Source organism: Bombus fervidus, chromosome 6 (assembly GCF_041682495.2).
Source record: "Bombus fervidus isolate BK054 chromosome 6, iyBomFerv1, whole genome shotgun sequence".
NCBI classification, from domain to species: domain Eukaryota; kingdom Metazoa; phylum Arthropoda; class Insecta; order Hymenoptera; family Apidae; genus Bombus; species Bombus fervidus.
In genome coordinates this window covers 16,092,924-16,114,619 of record NC_091522.1, presented here as the reverse complement: position 1 = coordinate 16,114,619, position 21,696 = coordinate 16,092,924, and the positions used below count along the sequence as shown (strand labels likewise).

At 39.0% G+C, this 21,696-nt stretch overlaps 2 protein-coding genes across 5 annotated transcripts in view; one reads left to right on the top strand and one right to left on the bottom strand.

Moving 5' to 3' along the window:
- The first annotated feature begins 355 nt into the window (after positions 1-355).
- Positions 356-3,939, top strand: LOC139988143 (uncharacterized). The gene is made up of 3 exons (XM_074111774.1): positions 356-1,227; positions 2,255-2,376; positions 3,050-3,939. Exons 1-3 carry the CDS (start codon positions 1,225-1,227, stop codon positions 3,234-3,236), a joined length of 312 nt encoding a protein of 103 aa, XP_073967875.1. The 5' UTR covers positions 356-1,224; the 3' UTR covers positions 3,237-3,939.
- A 4,600-nt stretch (positions 3,940-8,539) lies between these two features.
- Sim (bHLH transcription factor single-minded) overlaps positions 8,540-21,696 on the bottom strand; it is a 31,831-nt gene continuing 18,674 nt past the window's right edge. For 3 of the 4 annotated variants that reach the window (XM_072005429.1, XM_072005430.1, XM_072005432.1), the window contains exons 3-9: positions 20,190-20,275; positions 19,780-19,869; positions 19,429-19,650; positions 15,757-15,971; positions 15,009-15,115; positions 13,364-13,849; positions 8,540-11,045 (exon numbers count right to left, since the gene is read on the bottom strand). In XM_072005429.1, the coding sequence (XP_071861530.1) occupies positions 10,327-11,045; positions 13,364-13,849; positions 15,009-15,115; positions 15,757-15,971; positions 19,429-19,650; positions 19,780-19,869; positions 20,190-20,275 (1,925 nt within the window). In that variant the 3' untranslated portion in view covers positions 8,540-10,326. The remainder of the gene's footprint in view (positions 11,046-13,363; positions 13,850-15,008; positions 15,116-15,756; positions 15,972-19,428; positions 19,651-19,779; positions 19,870-20,189; positions 20,276-21,696) is intronic. The other variant, XM_072005431.1, reaches the window with a different exon arrangement.

The following is a 21,696-nucleotide window of genomic DNA, read 5'->3' as shown; positions in this document are numbered from 1 at the left end:
AAAGGACTGTTCAAACAATTCGACCTAATTTAAAAATCAACAGGAAAATAATTTTCATAGTTATTGTTAAATGTTGAAGATGAAAGATAAAATACCAAAACAGGAAAATCTTATATATAATAACACATTAACGACCGTTGACGTATTACTATTTCTTTTTACGGTTACTGCAAGCTTAAGAAAATCAATTACCAGTGATTCTGAAAAAAGGAAATTTCCTGTAATTATTTCAATTAATAGTAATGAATAATATAATGTATGATGTTTGAAAGGGAATATTAAATTCTTATGTTTATCTTTAAAAACTTGTAGCATTTTATCATGAGATCGGTGAAGTTGTCGGTTGCAAATGTGTTAGAAAGGGTTCGTTGCGTCGATAATGTTTACATAGTTGTTTCCACAGACAGGTGTATTCAGTAAACGATCATTGTTCACGTATGCCGGTCTTTTGTGTTACGTGTCTCCAGAGGTAGATCGACGTTTGATTGCGATGTAAAAATTGAACGATACCCACGTAAATACGTGCGTGCTGTAATACGGAGGGACTTGAGAGGAAGACGCGGAAGACACGGATGCCCTTGCAAAGTCAGCCGCGCGCACACGTGTGTACACGTACACCTTCCGTAGGCTGGAGGGGTTTATCAGCATTCAGCATTGCTTTGCTGGCTCTGTTACACACTTTACTTCACTCTCGTATTCGTTCGCGATCGTATATTAGTGTTTATTTACCTAGCTACATACCTTTTCTCTATCGAGCAACGATAGAGTTTTGCGTCGGCGTTGAGAGAAGTCCGTGGCTTAGTGAAGCAATCCATCTTGTAATTGAAAGTTTCAACTGTGTTATTATCCTGCTATCTCTTCCATGTTTTCACCATGACGCCGTCCGATTTTTACCACGAGAAATTCATTCTTCGTTTCGAACATGCTTTTCGTGAACGATTATGGCTCGTTAGCTGTGTTTCGCGAAAAAATAATCGGTGACATTAAGTTTTGCCTTCTCTACTGTGTTGTACCCCCTTGTACATAATATTTTTAAAAATCTTGTACGAACAGCAAAGGAGTTCGCCGCAAGAGAATTTTACAATACCACCAGATTTTCGCAGATATCACGCATCGATCACGATAACGCGTTGATATCGTATATCTTGATTGTGTGTGCGCCAGTTCAGTATTGTCTCCAGACAGATCCCGTGTCACTTTTACTTCGTTTATAATATATTTACCATGGTAAGTACACGTAATTCTACTTTTCCTATGGATTATTTCTATAACAATCCTAAGGTCAGAATGTCACGGGCTCTGCCCAAAAATCGTGTTTCAGCTAATATGTACAAACCGTGCGACATAGTTTCGTTTTAATACAAGTATACATATATATCAAGGTTACCGCTCGTCTTACAATTACAATAATTAGAAGACTGCTCATTTACCGACTCATTCCGAGTAATTGTTCCGTGATTAGGTATCGTTTCGATGAAACGATAAAACACCGTTTAATATGACTTTGTGTTCATAGATAGCTAATTAAATTAAACAATTATTGTTCCTTATTATCCATGCATTAAAATCCGTGAAATTTCACATGAAACGATGCTAATCACGGACTTGTAATAAAGCTTATTTTGTAATACTAATTACAACCACTCGAGCGGTTCCCTATTAGAGATGCAACTACGTATCTTCAAGGTTGAACTGGTGCAAGAAGAATCACTGGAATTATGCGATGAAAGTGATTCACTGCGAACATTTACAATTCTACTGTATTCAGCGTAGAATAATACCATTCGGTGACAGCATATGCATCACTTCATTCATGACGCCTCGAACGTTTCATATGGCGGAACGTATCCGCGATTCATAAACTTCCTGTTTGCATCCAATATGTTTATCAAGTTTTATGGCGTCTTGACATCTGACGCGTTAAACGCAGGTTGCGAAATAACGCCTGGAGGAAGTGCAAAGCAACCGTGCGTGACAAAGATTCTTTCACATTCTTGCATTCTCACTATGTCCATCTTTGTTACGCCCTCGCTCTATTGGCACATTTCGAACCGCGAGAGTCTTTCACGTAAAGAGGAATTCGTTATACGTTCGGTCGATCGTTCATTCGGTTGGCTACTGCTTTAAGAAATTTTCCCTTCAAAGTAAACGACCATATTACTAGATAAACTACTAACAGGGATACTTCGAAATTTGTCGAAATGATAAAATTTCTTATCAGTACAGGTCTAAAGTTAGATGTTCGATTTTCCAGGAAACCGATGACTTGTTGCTGTATTTTGCTATAGCAGCCGGTATTGTTGGCGGTGCTCTGTTGCTGCTCTTCGTTTTAGTGTTCGTACTGTTTGTCAAAGTGAATCGATTATCGAAAGATGGGTGAGTACTTTCCTGCGAAAGATAGCACTTTCTTTCTCTTCGTTGGTGTGTGCAAAATCCATTCTCGATTTCTGCTTTTAATTTTTTGTATTTAAACGCTGTCGAGCTTTGCTTAAATGGAAAAAAGAAAAAAGAACTAAACTAAATGTACAGCAGGCTTTGCTTGTTGAATAATTTAAATTAAATGTATTTTAATTGAACGGGTTTTCTGATTGAACTCGATGGATATTTAGTGACATAGCCAACGTTTCGTTTTTTTGGGACGGGCCACGTTCTCGACGAACTAGGAATCCGAATAAATCATGTAAGATTTACGTAAGATTCTAAACGTTCAAATATGATTGGCGAATCGCGGTTTTACGGAGACGTGCGAACGAAAAGAAATATTAATTCGTGACTCAGTACGGCATTGATACCATATCTTTGCTGCGCGCGACACGATTGTTTAGCTTATCTTGGTAAAAGAATGTGAAATGGATACGGGAATTAAAACGTCTTGCACGCGACCAGATTCTTTTTTTTTTTTTTATAATTATTTTCTCGACTTTCTAAAATATACTTGCTTGTAAACTATATTTGAAATATCTCTCGAATAAAATTATAATTACTTTTATATTATCTTTTTTTCGCATCCAGCAATATTTATGTTATTAATTTAACGAAAATTGTTCAGGTTCAATCATCCGAACAGACAGAACATGATAGCGGACTATTGTTACACGAATCCTACAATTGTGCCAGGAGAATTGCTATCGCGTCGAGGATTTTCGATGTATAGCGGTTCCGAAAACATTGACGATGATTACAGGACGAAGAGGGATCAATCTGGCACTTATCTCGAGGCACGGTCAAAATTTTGACATAGAACCATAAGTATAAACGATTCATCGAGTGCGTGACTTTGGAAAATACAAAAGATGGATTAATTTGGTGTTATTAATTAATTATATTCTTGTATCGAATGTTAAGTACGAATGTCTACGAACGTTAACAGATACGTTGTTCTGTTACATTTGAATTTAATTACCATCTGCCATAAAATTCATTTATGTACATATATATTTAACTATATATAATATCGCTTTTGTTATAAAATGATCAAATTAGAAATAGAAACGTATTTTGTATGAAGTATGGAATAGTTAATGGAAAATAATACGAACGATGTGTAAACGTATAGATTTTTCTATCAATTTTTTTATCTATAAATGATAATGTCTCGCTAAAAATTCAGCTAACTCGAAATAGTACATTCGATTACCGATAGATTACGCTATATGCATTAGTCACTCAGGGAATTTGCTCACGATGATAAGAATTAAAAATCAGAATAGATGTAAATATAATCTATTGCAATCTATCGCATAATTCAATTTAAATTATTACTAGAATTGTCTATATTTCTCCACTATTTCGCTTTCGTCTTTTTCCTCTTTCAGTCGTTCATTTTTCGTTTCTAGTATGTAGTTATTAGTGATTGAATTCCAAAGATCCTTTATATAAAATAGCGTTTATTATGTTCGTAACGTATAATAATTATAATAAATATTGTTGCGTTCCTTACTTTGTCTATTCATTACCATTTTATATCTGTTATTTTTAATCGAAAGTAATCCAAATCTGACATTATTCATTTTAATAAGTACATAAAAAACTATTAAGTGCTTTCCATTATCAAATTAATATTTTCGATTGTATGTTTACAAAATCGTGGAAAAATATCGCACGTGATTCCATTAAATTCGATTTTATACAAAAAGCATTACATATCTTCCAATTAAGGATCGAATTTCATCAATAAATTATACATTATATTTATCATCCAATCGCGCGTAATCCTCTTACCGTGCATTTCCATTAATGTCCACTTAACTCTCGCGCAACGTGTGTGTCCTGGTAATTATTCCCTTGCGATCCGGTATCACCTCAGAAATCGAACACCACTCCTGTATTCCGATCCCTCGAGGCCCACCGATACATACTTACCTCCCACTCGAATCGCGAAAAGAATCGATTAATAAAATCTGTATCGACAACCAGGGGGCACTAAAGTAGACAGGTTTGACACTTAACAACAGTGACTCATATTGTTGACATCTTGACGTCATTTAGAACGAAACAAATGTTTTAAGAAAGAAAAACAAAAGTTTAGAAGAACCAAAAGTAAATAAATTATCGGTTCCACGATGTTTACCATCTAAGCAGAAATTCTACGAATTCTACAGGATGCGTCACGAGACGGTCGCAGATGCATGTTAACCGGGAACATCTACGACTCCATATACGTAAGTAGTTGCATCAGGTAGTTACTTGCGTATCTCTTTTTAGAGCGGAAGTGGAACACCTTCCGACCGATATACGCAACAACGTCGATGTGGGTGGCGATGAGGATGTAGGTTGGGATACAGACGATGCTACGGGGAGTAGGCAATAGCATGGGGATAGGCCGTAATTGGTATAAAATCATCGAGCAAACACATCGGACAAGACAGCCTGAGGGTTGTGGGCGGCGTTACGTGCCGTCGCCTTGGTAACCGTGGGGCGATTCTGCTAAAGCACCCCTTCGCCTTGATTGCGCACAGGCCCAACCGCCCCCGTGTACGTACGCTCTGCTATCTATCTATGTGTGCGCGTGTTTCGCGCGTATACTGCGTGCTTCTATATGTATACGAGTATCCGCGAAAGCGCCATCTGGTCTTACCTACGTGCCAGATTTACAAGGCGCGCACATGGTCCGTTTTTCCTTGTATGCGTTACACGCATCTCCTGTCGACTCTGCGTGCATGGAAACTATCCTTAATCGGTGGCATACTACCACAGAGATCAGCTACCATACTTTGGGAAATATTTCACTGCGCGAGTTTGCCCTAAGATATCGTCGAGAATTTGTCGGATTCCATAATGGCCGCTATAACGAAATTTAGATTGTAGTTTCGTTTCTAGAGGGAACTATAATAACGTAATATGCAACTTTTTGCAGAGTTAAATCAATGTAGAATTTATTCTGGAAATAATTTCTTGAATCAAAGTATAGAAACTTTATGGTCGTTGTTTAGGGTGGAGATTGAAATAAAGATTATAGCGGAGTATGCTGCTAAAGCTCTTCCCCTTGATAATAAGGGAATATCACACCCTCTGTATTTGGATATACCTATATAAGTGCTTTCACCGGAACACGCAACTTGTCGAGTGTTTAGTTTAACCGCACCCCGTGAATCCGCGTTTATGCTCCTAATCGGACTGGATTACGGTCAGTTTCGTCCTGTCGCTCGTAAACCACGAGACATATGTTATTCTTCGAGCATTCGATCGCCACGTGCAATATTTTCTTTCGTTTTCCAGCGAAACATAACAAGACTCATTGCACGCGTCGTCGAAAACGTAATCCGTTCGAAATCTGTTTTCAATGTCTGTATAATCGATTATTGAATTTTCAGTTTCCATTTGCTTCGCACGGACCTAGATTTTTATTCTCTGTCCAATTAAATACGTAATCTTCTTATCCCACCATCTTGTCAGACATTTTAACCTTGAACTACATAAAAAAAAAAAAAAAAAAGAAAAAAGAATAAAAGGAATATTCTTCGCATCGTCGTGTCACCTATTTAAAAAATCCTACAAATTATCTCAGGTAGATCCATTAATTTTTCTATCTTTCAAAAAACGATTAGCTACAAAAAAAAAAAACCGCTCCCTTCGTTCGAGATAATCCTACAAAAATTTGATCGATCAACTTAAATTACCATCATTTTATTCATTGTTACGTTTCAAACGTTTCCGACACGTCGAACAAGAAATTCCGATTTTCACGATCATGTAGCCGATGTCGATCACGCGTCTCTCGATTCTCGTCAAATTAAGGCGCCTTCGACCTTCCTTCCTCTGATCGTTGGCTTAATCGCGGTCAGCGTCGGGACGTTGTCGTCGGGAATGGGTCGCGTCCGCGACGGGTGATCGCGCAATTTCACAGGATCGTGACTGCGTCAGATTCGCTGGCCGAAGAATTTAACGAGGCGCACGCGGCTCGCCCTCCTTCGGTGCGATCGTCGTTCCAATCGCACACGTTCGATAATAGCGGCCTTTGTAAACGCGAACACCCTTAACCATTGCGTCCTTGTTACACCAATCTCACGGCTGATGTATATTCATGGACCTGTCCACGCATGTCGAACCAGAATCGTGTAAATGCCACCGATCGCTCACCTGACCTGCTCGAACACCCGATACGATCATTTTCATGGAAGGGTGGATTTCGTGTAACGTACGATGACGTGCAGCTTGTTGATTGATATCTGGGAAGCAGTCACTTGGTTACGAGATACGTCGGTGTTTATGAGTATCACGATATCTACTCGTTACAAAGACTAACAAGTTTTATTTTGGTTAATCCCGTTGTTCTTTTTGGATCTACGATTTATTTATTTATTTATTTATTTATGTAACGTGCAATGAATGTTACGTTTCGATTGATACGTATATTCGTAACAAAATAATTAGTATTTGAGAATACAGAAAAGTATTCGATTTATATCAAGTATCAACAGATGTTCCAATATGTTTTGTTGGGCAGTGTAGATTTAGAGTTGTCGAAAGTTGCGTAAATTGACAGTGTGAGGTTTCTTCGTAGGATTCTTCCAAGTTAATTATAATTTTATTAGAAACGTAATATTTTTAGTTGATTAATCGTTTAATTTGTCGATGCTTCCTTCGTGCGAGGATAAATTTCTCAATATTTTGCTTGAAATTTGTTATATCCACGGTCCTTACACAATTGAAGTTTCGAATACGCTTCAAAAGAGATTTCTTAATTTCTCCAGTTCTCACAGTGCCAAGTTGACTTTCGAATCGCACGAACACAGTGTGATTCTGTTCTCGAATAGAAAAATTAGTGACTCCTCCCGTGAAACCTGTCTTTTTAGACTCTAATAGCGGAGCCGAGACTGACGGCGATTATAAAGAGGCACGTGGCTCCCTTCATGAGCGACCCCATGCAGGCAAGCACGCGACCACCGAAAGCTAACCCAAGAATCGTACATGGTACAATTAATTTATTGTTCGTGCCGGTGTAGTGACAATCGGGCGAACGCCAGAGAAAAACAGGATCGTTGTTTTCTTCTATTTCATTCGGGGGGATCCGGGAACGGATGCTGCCAGCCGATCCTTCGCCTTTGTCGTGGGATAATCAACGATCTCTTCAGAATGCTGAGTTTTCCTCGATGATATAAATTGTACGATTTCATAAAAAATTGTATAAAATTATAAAATATTTAACTTTGGTTAAAAAATTCTCGCAACGTTCTTCGTACGTCTTTTTAAAGACTTTCTTTTATAGTTTCACATTTTTATTGTCGCAGTTTTTATAATTTAATATTAGCTTTCGTCACTCTCTCTTTGTAGCGTCTTTGTTTTTTTTTTTTTTTTTTTTTTAGTAATCTTATAGTGTTATATTTTTTTATTTTGAAAATTGCCATTGATTTTGTTAGGAATAAATAGTCCTCTTTTTCTAAACATTAGAAAATATCTTTTATCCGCGAATTATAAATGGAAGAAGAAGAATTATAATCTTGAACCCAAGATGAATGCGGATCATTTGTTTAGGATATTTTATGGGATGTGGTGTCCGTATGTTTCGACTTAATAATTTCTAGGAATTCAGTGAAAACAGTTCTGTGAAAAGGGGAAATGTTCTATACCTTTCGCAGGTACCTATAGAAAACGGGATTGAACGTCATGGGAAATCCCCACAGTAAAGGAGAAACTTTGTCATAGAGATAATGTCAAATTATCCGAAAAACGATGATTTATTTCAGTAGTTTCGTGTAATGAATTTATTCAACGCATTCAATAAAGTTTCTTTAATCAATAAAAAAAAAAAAAAAAAAAAAAAAAAGAAAAAACAGAAACATTTCTATTATCTTTCTAACATTTATCGATCGAATAATTCGCTTCAAGAATAGCTCTGTTCATTTATTGATTTATTTCAATTGCTCGTTACTTTCAAGATACAATAATTCCAATCGTGACGAGAGAGAACAAAACTTGAAGTTTTTATTCGTTGAAATAGATTTAAACGCAGATTTTAAATACAAATATATTGATTGAGAGAGGAGGATCTATGTACGAAAAGAATATAAGAGAAAAAGAACAGCAATAAGATAGATCATCAGAGGAAAATATCGATTATATTTTTCTCGCAATAGGTATGCAGCGCGCGCGCTATCACTTTTACAATATTTACAACGGTTACAATAGTAACGTATCGTACAACACGGTGATCATCACCCCAACTACCAAACAGTACCTTCGATTCTTTAATTTACATTGATTATAAATAATAGTAGTTCACAATTGGCAATGTGTACACGTGTATTATACATGTGATTTAGCCTCGTGGTGCTAACGTGGCAGCCACGAGGAACTCCTAAGGTTGCTATAATATGGAAGTTCGATAATAAAATACTTCGATGATTAAGATGTAACTGGGATCGCCAGAATACTCTATGGTCATATCTATTAAGTATTGGGTTTTGGAGATGCGCGCGATATTTAAATAAATGCGGATTAAGATATAACAACGGTGATATTTGTACCTTTGTTTTCTCTTCTAATAAGAAGGAGGGTGTGTTTCTTTGGTCGGTTGGTACAAACACCGGTCAGTCTTCGGGTCTATCTAAGAAATATCTACTGTATTTATATATAAGAGTTTCGACCAGCTATGAACGACTATTTAATGTACATGTCTACAAATTAAGTATGTATCTCGCGCTACTCGTTCGGATCTTCTCCGATTCATTTTTCACCTTATGTACAGTTACACGCTTGTAATTCCTTATTGGCGAATAAATGCTAGGGTTAGTACTTTTACAGAACATCTCGTGTAATTAAATCGTATAAAATCACTCGTCCATAGACACGATCGCGTTATTTTCCATCTCAGGCATCTCGAGTTTGAGAAGAATTTTAGCTGTTCACGTCCAGCGTGTAATTCGCAGAAATTCTTTTCTTTTTCTGTTATTTTAATTTCCACTTCGATTGAATTTTTTCGCCCGTTAATGTTACCTCGAATTTGGCCGATTCGAGCTAAATCTGCTTTTCCTACGATAAATCCGTTCAATCAAAAATCTCGTTAGCATTTGAATCAAAATCTTGATTAAATACACGATCGAAATCGTTATCTTAGCTAATGTTGACGAACGTCATTAGCGATCAAACGATTAAATAGATTTACGTATAAATAAACGCTTAAGGAGTGAAAGAGAAAAAGATGGATATGTTAAGAAGCGTTCTTACAATTTTTATAAAACGAAAATCGCATTTGCCACGTGAACGTAATCACCCGCTACAGAATATCCGAAGCTTAACTTATATTAATCTCGAAGCGATTATTCAACGTAATTGCCACAAGGTGCATGTTCTTCAAGCAAGACGCTTAAGTGATATGTGAATAAAGTATAACAGACCTAATGACCAGCGAATTCCACAACAGATCGTCACTCAATATGCTACAATACGATATAGTAAACCTTCGAAATCGCAAATCCTTAAACGATTACCATCTTCTTAAATATATCAACTGTACAGCTATTCTCGTTAGAGTCTTACGCAAATTCGGCAGTATATTCAGCGACATTTTTAATATTTCCAATATTTCTACCATATATTTCCTCGTGATTCACTCGACATTCTGATTTCACTTGGAGTTCACGATTTCTCACTGTATCCTCCGCCCGAGATAATCTTCCATATTTCCGATGGTCGAACGCACCAAATCTTAGCCTTCCATTGAACAACCTGTTCGCGTTCATCGTTCACCATTATCCTGGAATTATCGATATTCGAGCGTTCTTGCAGGAAATCGTTGTTTGTCCCACTGGAGGACGTATCACAATAGCACGACTCGTTGTTACAGTTGGTATCGACGTGCTATGCGCAAGCCGCGTCTAGTTCGTGTCAGTGAACGAACTGATGATGTGCTTCGTAATGATGTTGATAGTGAATCAGGTCTTGCACTGAGCTTGGACTATATTGCTGCGAGTCTACGATCACACTGGTGTAACTGGCTGGCGTTGGTTCTTGATGATGATAGGAATGCTTCGCGGGATTATTATTAGTATTGTAGTGACTCAAATGGGGTTGGTACGAAGATTCGTAATGTTGAACGTTGCTGGAAGCACTGGTACTTGCGGTTGCATTGTGAGTCTCGTTGTTGAGACTGCAATTAGGGTGCATAATCACGCCACCGACTTCGTTTAAATTAGATGGCGCCGAGTCAGGCATGTAGTGATGATAGTAAGGATGATAACTGTGTGGTACGGAGTATACGCTCAGAGCATTCGGTAAATGAGTATCCATGGCGTCTGTGCTGCAACAGGAACTCGACGAGGTGGAGTAAGGTCTGTTCTGTTGGCTACTTTGAGGACTGTGTTGTTGTTGCTGCTGCGGTGGTGCTTGCTGCTGTTGAGCTTGTGTCTGTGGTTGTGGCTGCGGTTGTGGCAGGTTTGATGGAGGCGTCGAATGATCTAGTAGATGAGGGGAGTGTTGGTGTTTCTGTTGAGCATTTTGGGGACTGTGTTGCTGCAGGTTCGATGGGGAGTTTGCGTGATGCATAGGGTGAGGATGTTGCGCTTCTTGTTGCTGCGATACCGACGCTAGTGGGTCTTGATGCATATCTGAAAGAAAAATTTTTCGCTTTTCATTTGGAATTCAATACCTCGTAGTAGAATTCCGTTTATATGAATTTGTCGGGGGACAAATAGTTTATAATTGCAGACATGTAATCGGAGTTGATGTAATAGGGTACATAGTTCGTTTAACCAACCACTAATTAAAGTTTCTTTTAAATAAATCGAATTCATACAAACGGAGATTTATACTTTAATTATATATATAACAAGTTTTCGATCATTCGCAAAAACTGTCAGTCGTATTTTTGTATTGTCTTTCGAATCGAGTCGGTATAGTGTCAATCGATCGTTCTACCGTCTGCGATATTTTTCTATCGCTATGTTTCTTTACTTACATCTAATTATTATATATATATTACTGCATTTTAGATACGCTTGGATACTATGAACATTTGTAAGGGATGTATTACAAGAGTTGTTGATTCAGTGACTCGTATTTTTTGTTGCAGCGCGTCTCATTATAGTTGCCAGGACTGGCCATCGGCAGCACGATGATCAATTTTTAAATCGCAAATCGCCTGTCAATTAAAATTCATCCAGATCTCTCTCTCTCTCTCTCTCTCTCTCTCTCTCTCTCTCTCTCTCTCTCTTGCTGGATCCCAGCAACGTTCAGCTCCTGAGCGGTTTTCGTGAAATCTTCAGGTAGAAGTTAGAAAGCATTTTATCCGCCTGAGATTCACGAGAAGATGATCTTGAATATTATTGCCGATGGCAAATCTTAAATAAAGTCGGAAATCTCCAGCATTTCAAGTAGAAGATTAAGATCTAAACTTAACACATTGAGGCAGACTATTCCTTCTTTGTCAAAGCCATATATGATAACTGTACTTGTTGAAACTTGATTATGCGAAGGTCTTGCTAACTCAGAGTTTGACTTACGCAATTATAATATTCATAGATTCGACGGAAACTCGACTACAAGCGATTTTCGCATGGATCATATGTTGATAGCTGTTTATGAGTCATTGTTTAGTTACCCTATATCGGTGTCTTCTTTAAGTATCAAGAAGATTTTTTGTAGAGATCCCATGTTGCGTTAGAACCATTATTGTTGGCTAAGTGTTCGGTATTTTTGCTGCAGCCAGTGACTTGAATTTATATTCAGAGCACGCTAGATCGGTTGAAGATTCTTTTCCTTTTCGCCGTGCATTTACCTATTTCTAATTGGCGATTACAATTTATCAAGCATCTCTTGGTATAGTGATTCGGTTAGTGATCTTGTGTACACATACTTGCCTCTTTTTTCGGTTCACAGATAAGCTTTTTCGTTATGTAAACAGCTTAATTTCATCGGTTGATTTCAATTAGACCTTTTACTTAACTTTTGTGGTAATATTTTATAGATTTAGTTTTCTCTTTCTTTAACAATCCGAAAACTCGGATTTCGTCAAATTTTAACGTGAAATGTGGATCTAATCAGTCTTAGTATGGATGAACTGAATGTAAACTCTGAACCTGGAAATGATGGTATACTCTTCTATATTTGTTAGATATTGTATATTCATATCGTCCAGAATATTATGCATCATCCTTAACAAGTCTGTTTGCTTTAGAGTACTCTCTCATAAATGGAAAATTCGTCTAATCTGTCCCACCCATGAAGGAAAGAATGCTTATAATATCGAAAGGTATAGTTCTGAATCGCGTCTTTCGTATACACATCGTCAATGTTCTTTAAGAAAGCCAATGCTTTTAGATTGTCACGCGATGTTCTGGTCAGACCTCATTTCGACTGCTTTATCATCTGGTCGCCTTACCATTGTTATCTCGTCAAGAGAATAGAACATCATAGATACAACATACGACATAGATTCCTACGCTTAACTGCTCGCGTTTTAGGTTGCCCAAAGTCTCCTGATGACTATTCTCTGATCTTAAACCGCTTAAACCTTGTGACGCTGGAACGTCGACGTTAATAGTCGATTTACTTTTTACTCGTAATATGCTTATTGTAAATATCCCCGAAATTGTAACGCAATTCGAATTGTGGATATCTCGACTTTTTATTAGATCCCGTCTCCTTTTTAAGCAGAAGCTCGCGCTCGTTATAGTCAACAAAATTGTTTAAGTGGGTTTGTTACAAAGGTTAATCTTCATTGCGAAGAAATCGACTGTTCCTGTACTTCAGCTTCATCGTCAGATACATCTACAGACATAGTTTACTTTCTGTTCTCTCGAGACAAATGCTTCTCATATTCTAACAAACTACAGTCCGTATGAACATAATGATAACGACAATAACAACGATGTTAGATCGTAAAGCTTTATACCTATTTAAAAGTTTTGCTTCAAAGCATCCTTACCTCCATATTGGTAAAACCAGTCGGAATTGTATTTTAGATTGTCTTCGTGAGAGCTGCTGTTTACGTTTTGCGGCTGATAAGACGGCGACAGATAATGATTGTGATTCGTCAGGTCAACGTACTCGGGTCTAGGATAAGTGGCACCGTTTGCGTAATCGTTATCAGGCGATTCCTTTGATCTGGTTCGATACGCCGGTGAACGGGGGCTGTGATTGTCCAGCTCGTTGATGCTCCCGCTGGTGGTCTGTGTCGATAGAGGGGTGTTGGGAGGATTGCTCGAGTTGGAGCAGTAGGACTTTTGCTCGCAATTCAACAACAAGTCCGTGTTCTCTGGTTTCGTCAACACGTAGTTGACCGACACGATACAATGAGGTCGGGAACTTCGGGAATTGTGCACTATCGTGACGTACGACTGCATCCAGACCCATCCTCCTGATTTCGTCAGAAACCTGTAGTACTTGGTTATCACTTGGCCCTTGTACAATACTGTGAACAGAAAGAAGGAGAATAAAACACGTTGGATTTATCGTTATCTCGAGAATCACTCTGCTATCTACAATTATGTTTCTTGGTCGGCCGACGATTCAACAGAAGGAAATCATTTTTATAGTCGAATATTTTAGAAAAGGCTGTTTCGTGAATCGATGAAAGGAAATTTTCGAGCGTAACGTCGATCGTACAATCCGCAGGCGCAGACATTAGTGGCATTATGTCAGGCTCCCTTCGAGTTGCGCTCGTGAAACTGCGAGTCTGTTCAAACAGTGATAGCAGTAACAGCCTCCTCCTCTCTTGCCCTCTTCTACCACCCTTTGCCCCCTCTATCCCCTCTCTTCCTTCTCGTTCACCCTCGCGCTGACGTTCACGCACACACAAATACATACACACACGCGCGCGCACGAACACACATATACACACACGTAGATATCTAGACACGTATACACATCAGGCCAGCCTCTCTTTTCTACTCTGCTCATAGCGCCATAGCAGCATTGTTCAATCAATAATGTACACCGTGTATGTAATACGTATGCATATACTTAGACTTTAACGTGTTGGCGCGCGACACAAGACGGGACAAAGAAAGAGGAGAAGAAAAAAGGGAAATGCTGTTATACTCCGATGCTTCGTCTGAAAAGTCGACTCGCGGAGGATGGGAGCTAAGAAAGATCAAAGGATATTTCGTCAGCGAGGGCGTCGCCGAGTTAAGCAGCGTCAGCTGCTTTTGGCCTTGCGAGAGCCTCTTCGAGCACTCTGATACCACGCCGACGCCTCTGAGACCGCTTTCGAATACACACGCGTCAGGAGAAATAAGGCCTATTTCGATCGACACCTATTTACTATTCGCCTCGTTCATAGTTGCAGTTGTCACGGTATATCTATCGTATCAGTTTTTAACATTTTTGTCTATAACGTTTACAACGGTAATTCCACAGCACTTGGAATATTTGCTCGTATTTCGTATAAACATCCGATATAGATATTAATATGGTGCAAGTTCTAAGGCAAGTTACGTTTCAAGTAAAAGTATCAAGACGTGTAAAAATAGTATGAAAATTTCAGCGTTTACTTTCAATTCGAGAATAGGTTACTGCCTTTGAAGATGAAATTAGAGAATGAAAAGATAGAAATTGTTTGCGATACTTACAGGTTCCATGAGCGTGCCTCAGCTGCATCATGTCGCAACCATGCACATAGTGATACAGCGTCTTCTCGATCAGATCCGGTGGATCATAGCCGGTCAGTTGCGATACACTGCAACAGCAAGAAGAAAGATACCTTACAATATCCACTATACCGTCTTCCTTTGGCTACAAATATTTCAGAGAGGAATATATTTATTTTTGCCGGGATTTGCCAAAGTCCAGTCGAATTCGAGGTTTACATAACCGTCGTCATCCATGGAGATCGATTTTCCGGGCGCGATATAAAATTTCATCCCGCGTTCCATCGCCCTACCCCGTATTTATACTCCGTCACGTGTTCATTTCCCAACGTGTACACGCGACTGAAACGTGTATACGTGTATGATATAGCCTTGTCTGCGCGGGATATTTATTTGACGCGAATAAAAAAAAAAAAAAAAAGGAAAAAAATAGGAAGAATAAAAAAAAGTGGAAGAAAGGGAAAAAATATCTAGCGAGACCGTAGTAACACGAAACTGATTTTAATGGCCGTCGAGCAGGACCCTTCTCTCCCCCGGCGTCGAAATATCGACGACGCAACTTAACACCGTACCGTAATTACTGCGACAGAAATAATCTGGCTCGTTGTTTCGTCGAGTTTCTCCCCCCCCCCTTTTTTTCTTCTCCCGCTGGTCGAATTCGATCGAGCCACCAGACAAATAAAAGTGATTCACCGAAATAATGTCTGACACGATTGACTTTCTTTCTTACTTCGCGTCGACGAAGATCAACTTCAAGTCCAACGAGGCACGAAACATGAACATGTTCTGATATAGTTTCACTTCTGTCAGACAACGTCCCGGTAGAGAATGACCCACCGCAAGTAGACCGACTTTTCGAATACAGTGTCGACCTGCACCGTCTTCGTATTCCGAGCCTACCGGTCCTTCTACGATACACCTTAGGTAGCCGGAACAATGTATCACCTGTAACAAATAATACATTCATTTATGTAGAGAAATATTGTTCGAGAACGCTTTTTGGTTAAGATCTTTTATCTTCTTTTTTTACTTCGATTCTAGTCTTTCCTGAGATTCAAATTGCAAAGACGTGCAAAAATTTTGCGACACCTACCGACGCTTGTATCACTTCGATCATACAATTAGTTTTTAAAATGAAAGGTTGGAAAGTTTTTCAGAGAAATTAAAAATTGACACAACTTGCTTAGGCCGGATTTAATTAACTTCTCGCGGAGGAATTTCGTAATTAACTTTTGATCAACTGCAGGGCCACAGTTTAAAGGTAGGAAAGGGAGAATATTCAAACGAAACATCGCAATTAAGGGCGATATACTCGACACGGAGGACTTATAGTTATTTACACATGTGCACGTGATTATTCTTAATGTTATACAGCACGTTATACAGCAATGTTATACGTAAGTGCGACACTCGAGCGAGTTCATCAGGGGGGGTTGAAGTGTGGATTTTCGCGTGGAACGACGCCGCTTCCGGGGGTAAATTAACAATTCCTGCTTAATTAAATGGCCGATGAAACGGAAAAAAGCCTCGTTCAACGTCGCCTGTGTCTCGAGTAGATGGCGGATTTGTAAAGCAAATAGGCTTGTTCCGTATGCCCGCGTTGCATTCTCGCTTCTCTCATATGCAATTTCGCGATGCATTGGCGCGGGCCCGAGCGTGCGAGTACGGGAACACGAGGGTGAAACCGGCAAGAAACGAAATACATAATTCGTAACGGGGTGCGGACTCGCTCGATTCCGTCTGTGGAAACGAGCTCGAGTGACGCGCTGAAGAACCGATTTTTAATAGGCACACTATCATCCAGTAATAAATTGCGTTAAATCGAGTCTCAGAAAACAAACTCTTTAATTTCTTTATATAGTAACATAACAGTATAACATAACAGATACTCGATGAACAAATGATTTAAAAAATTTTAATTCCCAAAACAATTTCCAATAAATTTCACAAGTTCCAGAGACGATGTGAAAAATAATATTCCTAACATCATTTCCGGAATCTTTTCGTTGTAACTTCCGAACGATTCGATTAAATCTGATTCGATAAAATTTAAAATCAACGAAATTCTAATTCGCGTTTGCACAATAAATGATTCCTCGCTGTTAAAGTGATTTTCCTTTCGTTTAAAATTCCAGATTTGGTTATTTAAAAATTATGTTACACGATGTATATTTCCGAACTCTATCAAATACACCAGAAATGATCGTTTATGAGATTTCATAAATTTTCACTTATCTTCGAGAAACTTGTATTCACGAATCTAACAAGTTCTTCTTTTTCCAACTGTTTCAACGTGACATATTCTTTCTTTTTGCTTCTCTACCACAATTTACCTACATAGAAATTTCTTAAAACTAGTTAAACATTATAAAAGAAAAAGTGTAACGTTCGTGATGGCGGAAGATCGCGACCCTTCCACTCGTTCGCGCAATCGTCGATCTAATTCACTGAAAATCGGACGAAGCGCCTACTCGCACCTACGCAAAATCGAGCCAACTACAGATTTGGTCTTTGTGTGTCTAAGTGCCATACAAAAAGCCACCTTCGCCCCACGTAACCCCCTTCGGGCAACCCGCCTTTAACAGCTTACAGGGGTTGCATTCATGACTTTGCTCAACGCCTATTGGGGTCTTTTCTGTGTGCGATTTCGTCGAGAGCCACGGTCATCATAGCGCTACAGGCTTGAACGACCTATTTGCCAAACATTTTCCTTTTCGAGGGCAGTCTCCTTTGCTACGGCAAGTGCAAAGCGTTGCAGGTCCCTTTCTCTGCGCTTACCCTTTACGAAGGATAAGTGAAACGATGGTTATCGCCTGAACATATGTGAAACATTTGGTAAAACCAACGTGGATCATCCGCGAAAGTATTGGGGTGGATATCCTGATTTTCGGTAAATCGTTTGTGGTATTAATGATCGTAAATCGTGGCGAGCAATTGTCGACGAAATCTGGACCGCACCAGGGAGACTGATTTAATCGGATCGATGAAAGTAATTTGGGTAATCCATGAATAACGATGCGCGCCGTGTTCGGAACATCGATCCCAGTCTCGAAAAGTAGATTTCAGATATTCGCTTTAATATAATTGGTAGCTTGAGCGAGATTTGAGAATATTTGAAAGAATACGGTAAATAATTATACATGTAAAAATATTAGGACGATCGATTATCTTTGGTAGAGGATGATTTAATCATAAACTTAATGGACTTGTAATGATTTTATTTACATAGATTGAAATCGATCATTAATTTGCATTAACAGAATCGATGTTTATAATTCTTAAATCTAGTAAAATTACATCGTCGTGTTTCTTAAATTTCTTAATTCACGAATCACGTAAAGAAGATTCTTGTAGACTGATGAAAAGACTACCTGTGTTAATGGAAGCTGTGATGTCTAAACGAAACACGTATATCGTATATTTAATCTCGTAAGATATTATTTAGTAGACAACTTAGATTTGTATTCTACCGATTTTACGATCTTACAAACGGCACTTCGAAATTATTAATTCGCGTAATTAATTCTTGATAAAATAAAAGAAATTTTGTAAATACGTCAACAATTTTCTGATTTTTCTATCAGAGAAAACACGCTACCGAAAGCAAACGGATGGAAAGACACGTTCGAAATATAGAAAAATTATCTGGAAAGCTGAAATCGAAACGAATCGAGAACGAAATGGAATCGACTGAAATAAAATTGTTCCACAAAGGAACCACGGCTACAGAGATTGATCTTCGTAAATTTCGATTATTCCGGATATATGAAACACGTTCACGTAGCTAGTGTTTTTATTGCACGGAAGAAACGGATGCAGCCGAGCGAGTTTAAGCAGCCTTCTACCTGGTGGCCGTTTTCTTTTCGACTGGCGCGTGACCAGGACAATACCGTCCCTACTTAGCTCGCCACTTCTTATCTCTTATTTAGCATTTGAATTTTTATTCGTTTTATGATTTCCTGTGCAAGCAGCCTAGGCGTTATGCTAATCGTTGAACGCCTTCTCCTCGCCGCCTTGTCTCGCGGTTTGTTTGCCGCGAATATTGCGCGATTTACGAAACCCAATAAACCGATAATCGCGTACTTTCGTCTCCAAGATAATCGTTAACCCTCGAATTATTTCAGGAAATTTCTCCTAGTTTTAACGCAAAAATGTATCGTTGTAATTATATTATCGTTATTCGTAACGTTAAAAGTTAACCAATGACCAGAGTATCAAAATGAAAGGTACATGCATACGAAAATACAAATTAGTCTGAAGATTATAGCGGTGTAAGTGAAGAAAATTTTGAAAATTCTCATTTAACTATTTTAGGTTTACAAAATTTGTGAAAGATGGAGAATTTTCTGAACGTCGGAAAGACGCGAATCGAAGAATTGTTACATAATTTTGATTACGTTACCTTGTATCCTTCCGTGACTAGTCCCGCACATCTCTTCGCCAAATTACACTTCATTCTCAGGATAAAGACGCGTTCCAGTTCGATTTCGCCTCTCGAGTTTGCAGGCGGAAAAGTGAAACCAGCGAGATCCGCCGGACTCTGTGGTAGGTTTAGGACCGATAACATTTCAGCGTGATCGTTCTGGTAGATGTACTCAAAGATACTGTTACCCGTTAATTCCACCTGAACTCATTAACACTTCACGTCAGGAGATTCCGCGTGAAATTTTCATCTTCCTAACAGAAGCTTACAATACTTGCATTGAATAATTCGAAATACATATAAAAAGGAGATAAAACGTATATATCTGACCTGTGCCATTCCCAAATGCACGCTAGCAGTTTCACTTATGTACATAATTTTTCCATCAGGTGCCAGCACAAACACGAAACCATCCAAGGCCTAAAATAGAGAAATCTTTTTTCAAACGTAATCCAACGATCGTAGAGTTGAGAAAAAAAGGAGAAGAATATTCTGGTCTTTAGAAGTTAGATTTCAACGCCTCGTTACGCCCTGATCTCTTTCGTATCGAACAGAACAGCTTTCAACTCCTGGTCGCGCCCTTATCTCGTTCAATTCGATAGGAGACGAAATTATAAAAATCAGGAAAACGAAGTATCTGTCTGTGGTACTACCAAAGGCTAAACGTTGACGTTTATACGTCTGACAACGTACGTAAGACCGATTTATAAGGCGCGACACAGAGAACGATGAGTGCTTACTTGCAAAATATAACTAGTCACCTCCTTGAGGGCGATTTGCAGGGATATGTTGCCTGGCTGGGAAGCGCCCCATTCTTCTCCGAGCCCTGAAAAATCATTTCACCATCGTCAAACTTTCGGCTGAATTAATTTTCCCAAACGACGGCGACACTTAAATGTCGTTGAAAGTTTTCTTTATGTTTTTCTATTGCTTGGCAATAAAGGGAAATTCACGCTCGGTTTTTTCGCTCGTTATTATTTTGAAACTTAATCGTTGCGATCTAAGAACTAAGAAAAGAGGTCTTGTCCGTAAGGACGCGGCACACATCGTACAGACGCGTCGGTCTCGTCATCTCGATATACATGTTTCTAGCGACGTTTCATACACGATGTGTAAGCAAGCCTATAGCCAAGTATTTCGTGTCTGCGCATTAATTACATTCACGCGCGCGCTGCCACAATTGCAGCTGCAGGGGCGGTTTCTGCAGTCGCGTGGAATTTCACGGAAAATGGCTTGATCGTTGCCACCTCGGCGGCACGGTGCTGCGACCTGATATCACAGATATTTATCTCATTGGTCGACAATCTCGTTGGAATTATTCGATGAAATAATTTTTAGGTAAGCGATTATCGATAAAATTCACTGGCTGACGATTAAATAATTTCACAGTAACGATTAGACGAAACACAGCCGTTATCGTCAGAGAGTGGCGATTTCTTGATACGAACGATCGAAACAGAACGAGTTTATTTATCCTTTTGAAAGTATTTCACGCCCTTTCACCTGTTCACCGGCTAATTTTCCACGCGAATGAAAAAAGGAACACCCTAGATGTGTCACAGAGTGGGCGACGTGTCTCTTTTTTCTCTCTTCCTTCTCCCTTTCCTTTCATTTTTTCGAAGAATAAAGACGCGACCGTATTCTAGAGGGATGCAGCCACTTGAAATTCAATTCATCGATGTCGTAAGAACGCGAGGACAGGGGGTGAGACGGGGGAAGCCATTGTAACACTATAACAGCCCCCATGCTTTGCTTACAAAGCAGCGGGGACTAACAATGCATTAAGTGCGCAATCACATCCATCTCATCCGATACTATTTGCCCTTTGCGCGTAAGTGTCCGGTGGCTGAATTAACAAAGAATATCGTTCCAATCCGTTTACCGCTAAGTGAAGTTTATTACTCGCCGCGTAGTATCAGCCCCGCGTAACCACTCACTCGGACAAATTACCAATCGATTTGTTTCTCCGACTATTTTCGAAGCGAACCCCGTTAAGCATCCACGAACGGAATTGGCGAATTTTTCTCGATTCCTATTTACTAACTCGTTAAAGACCAATTTTTTTGCGATTCTTTTCGATCAGTTAACATCACGGGATCTTTCTCTTTAACGTTGTAGGTGAGAGAAGGAATTCCAAGGAGTCGTTTAATATCTTTCTCGTTGCAATATTCTTCACCTAAATTCTAAGATCTTAAGAAATGTAAAGAAATATTGCTCGACCCTGAATGGGTTAACAGTTTGAAATTC

Bases quoted from the DNA above. Each gene is read 5' to 3' on its own strand.
- LOC139988143 (XM_074111774.1), top strand. The intron at 2,377-3,049 runs GTGAGTACTTTC...AAAATTGTTCAG, and splicing joins AATCGATTATCGAAAGATGG to GTTCAATCATCCGAACAGAC.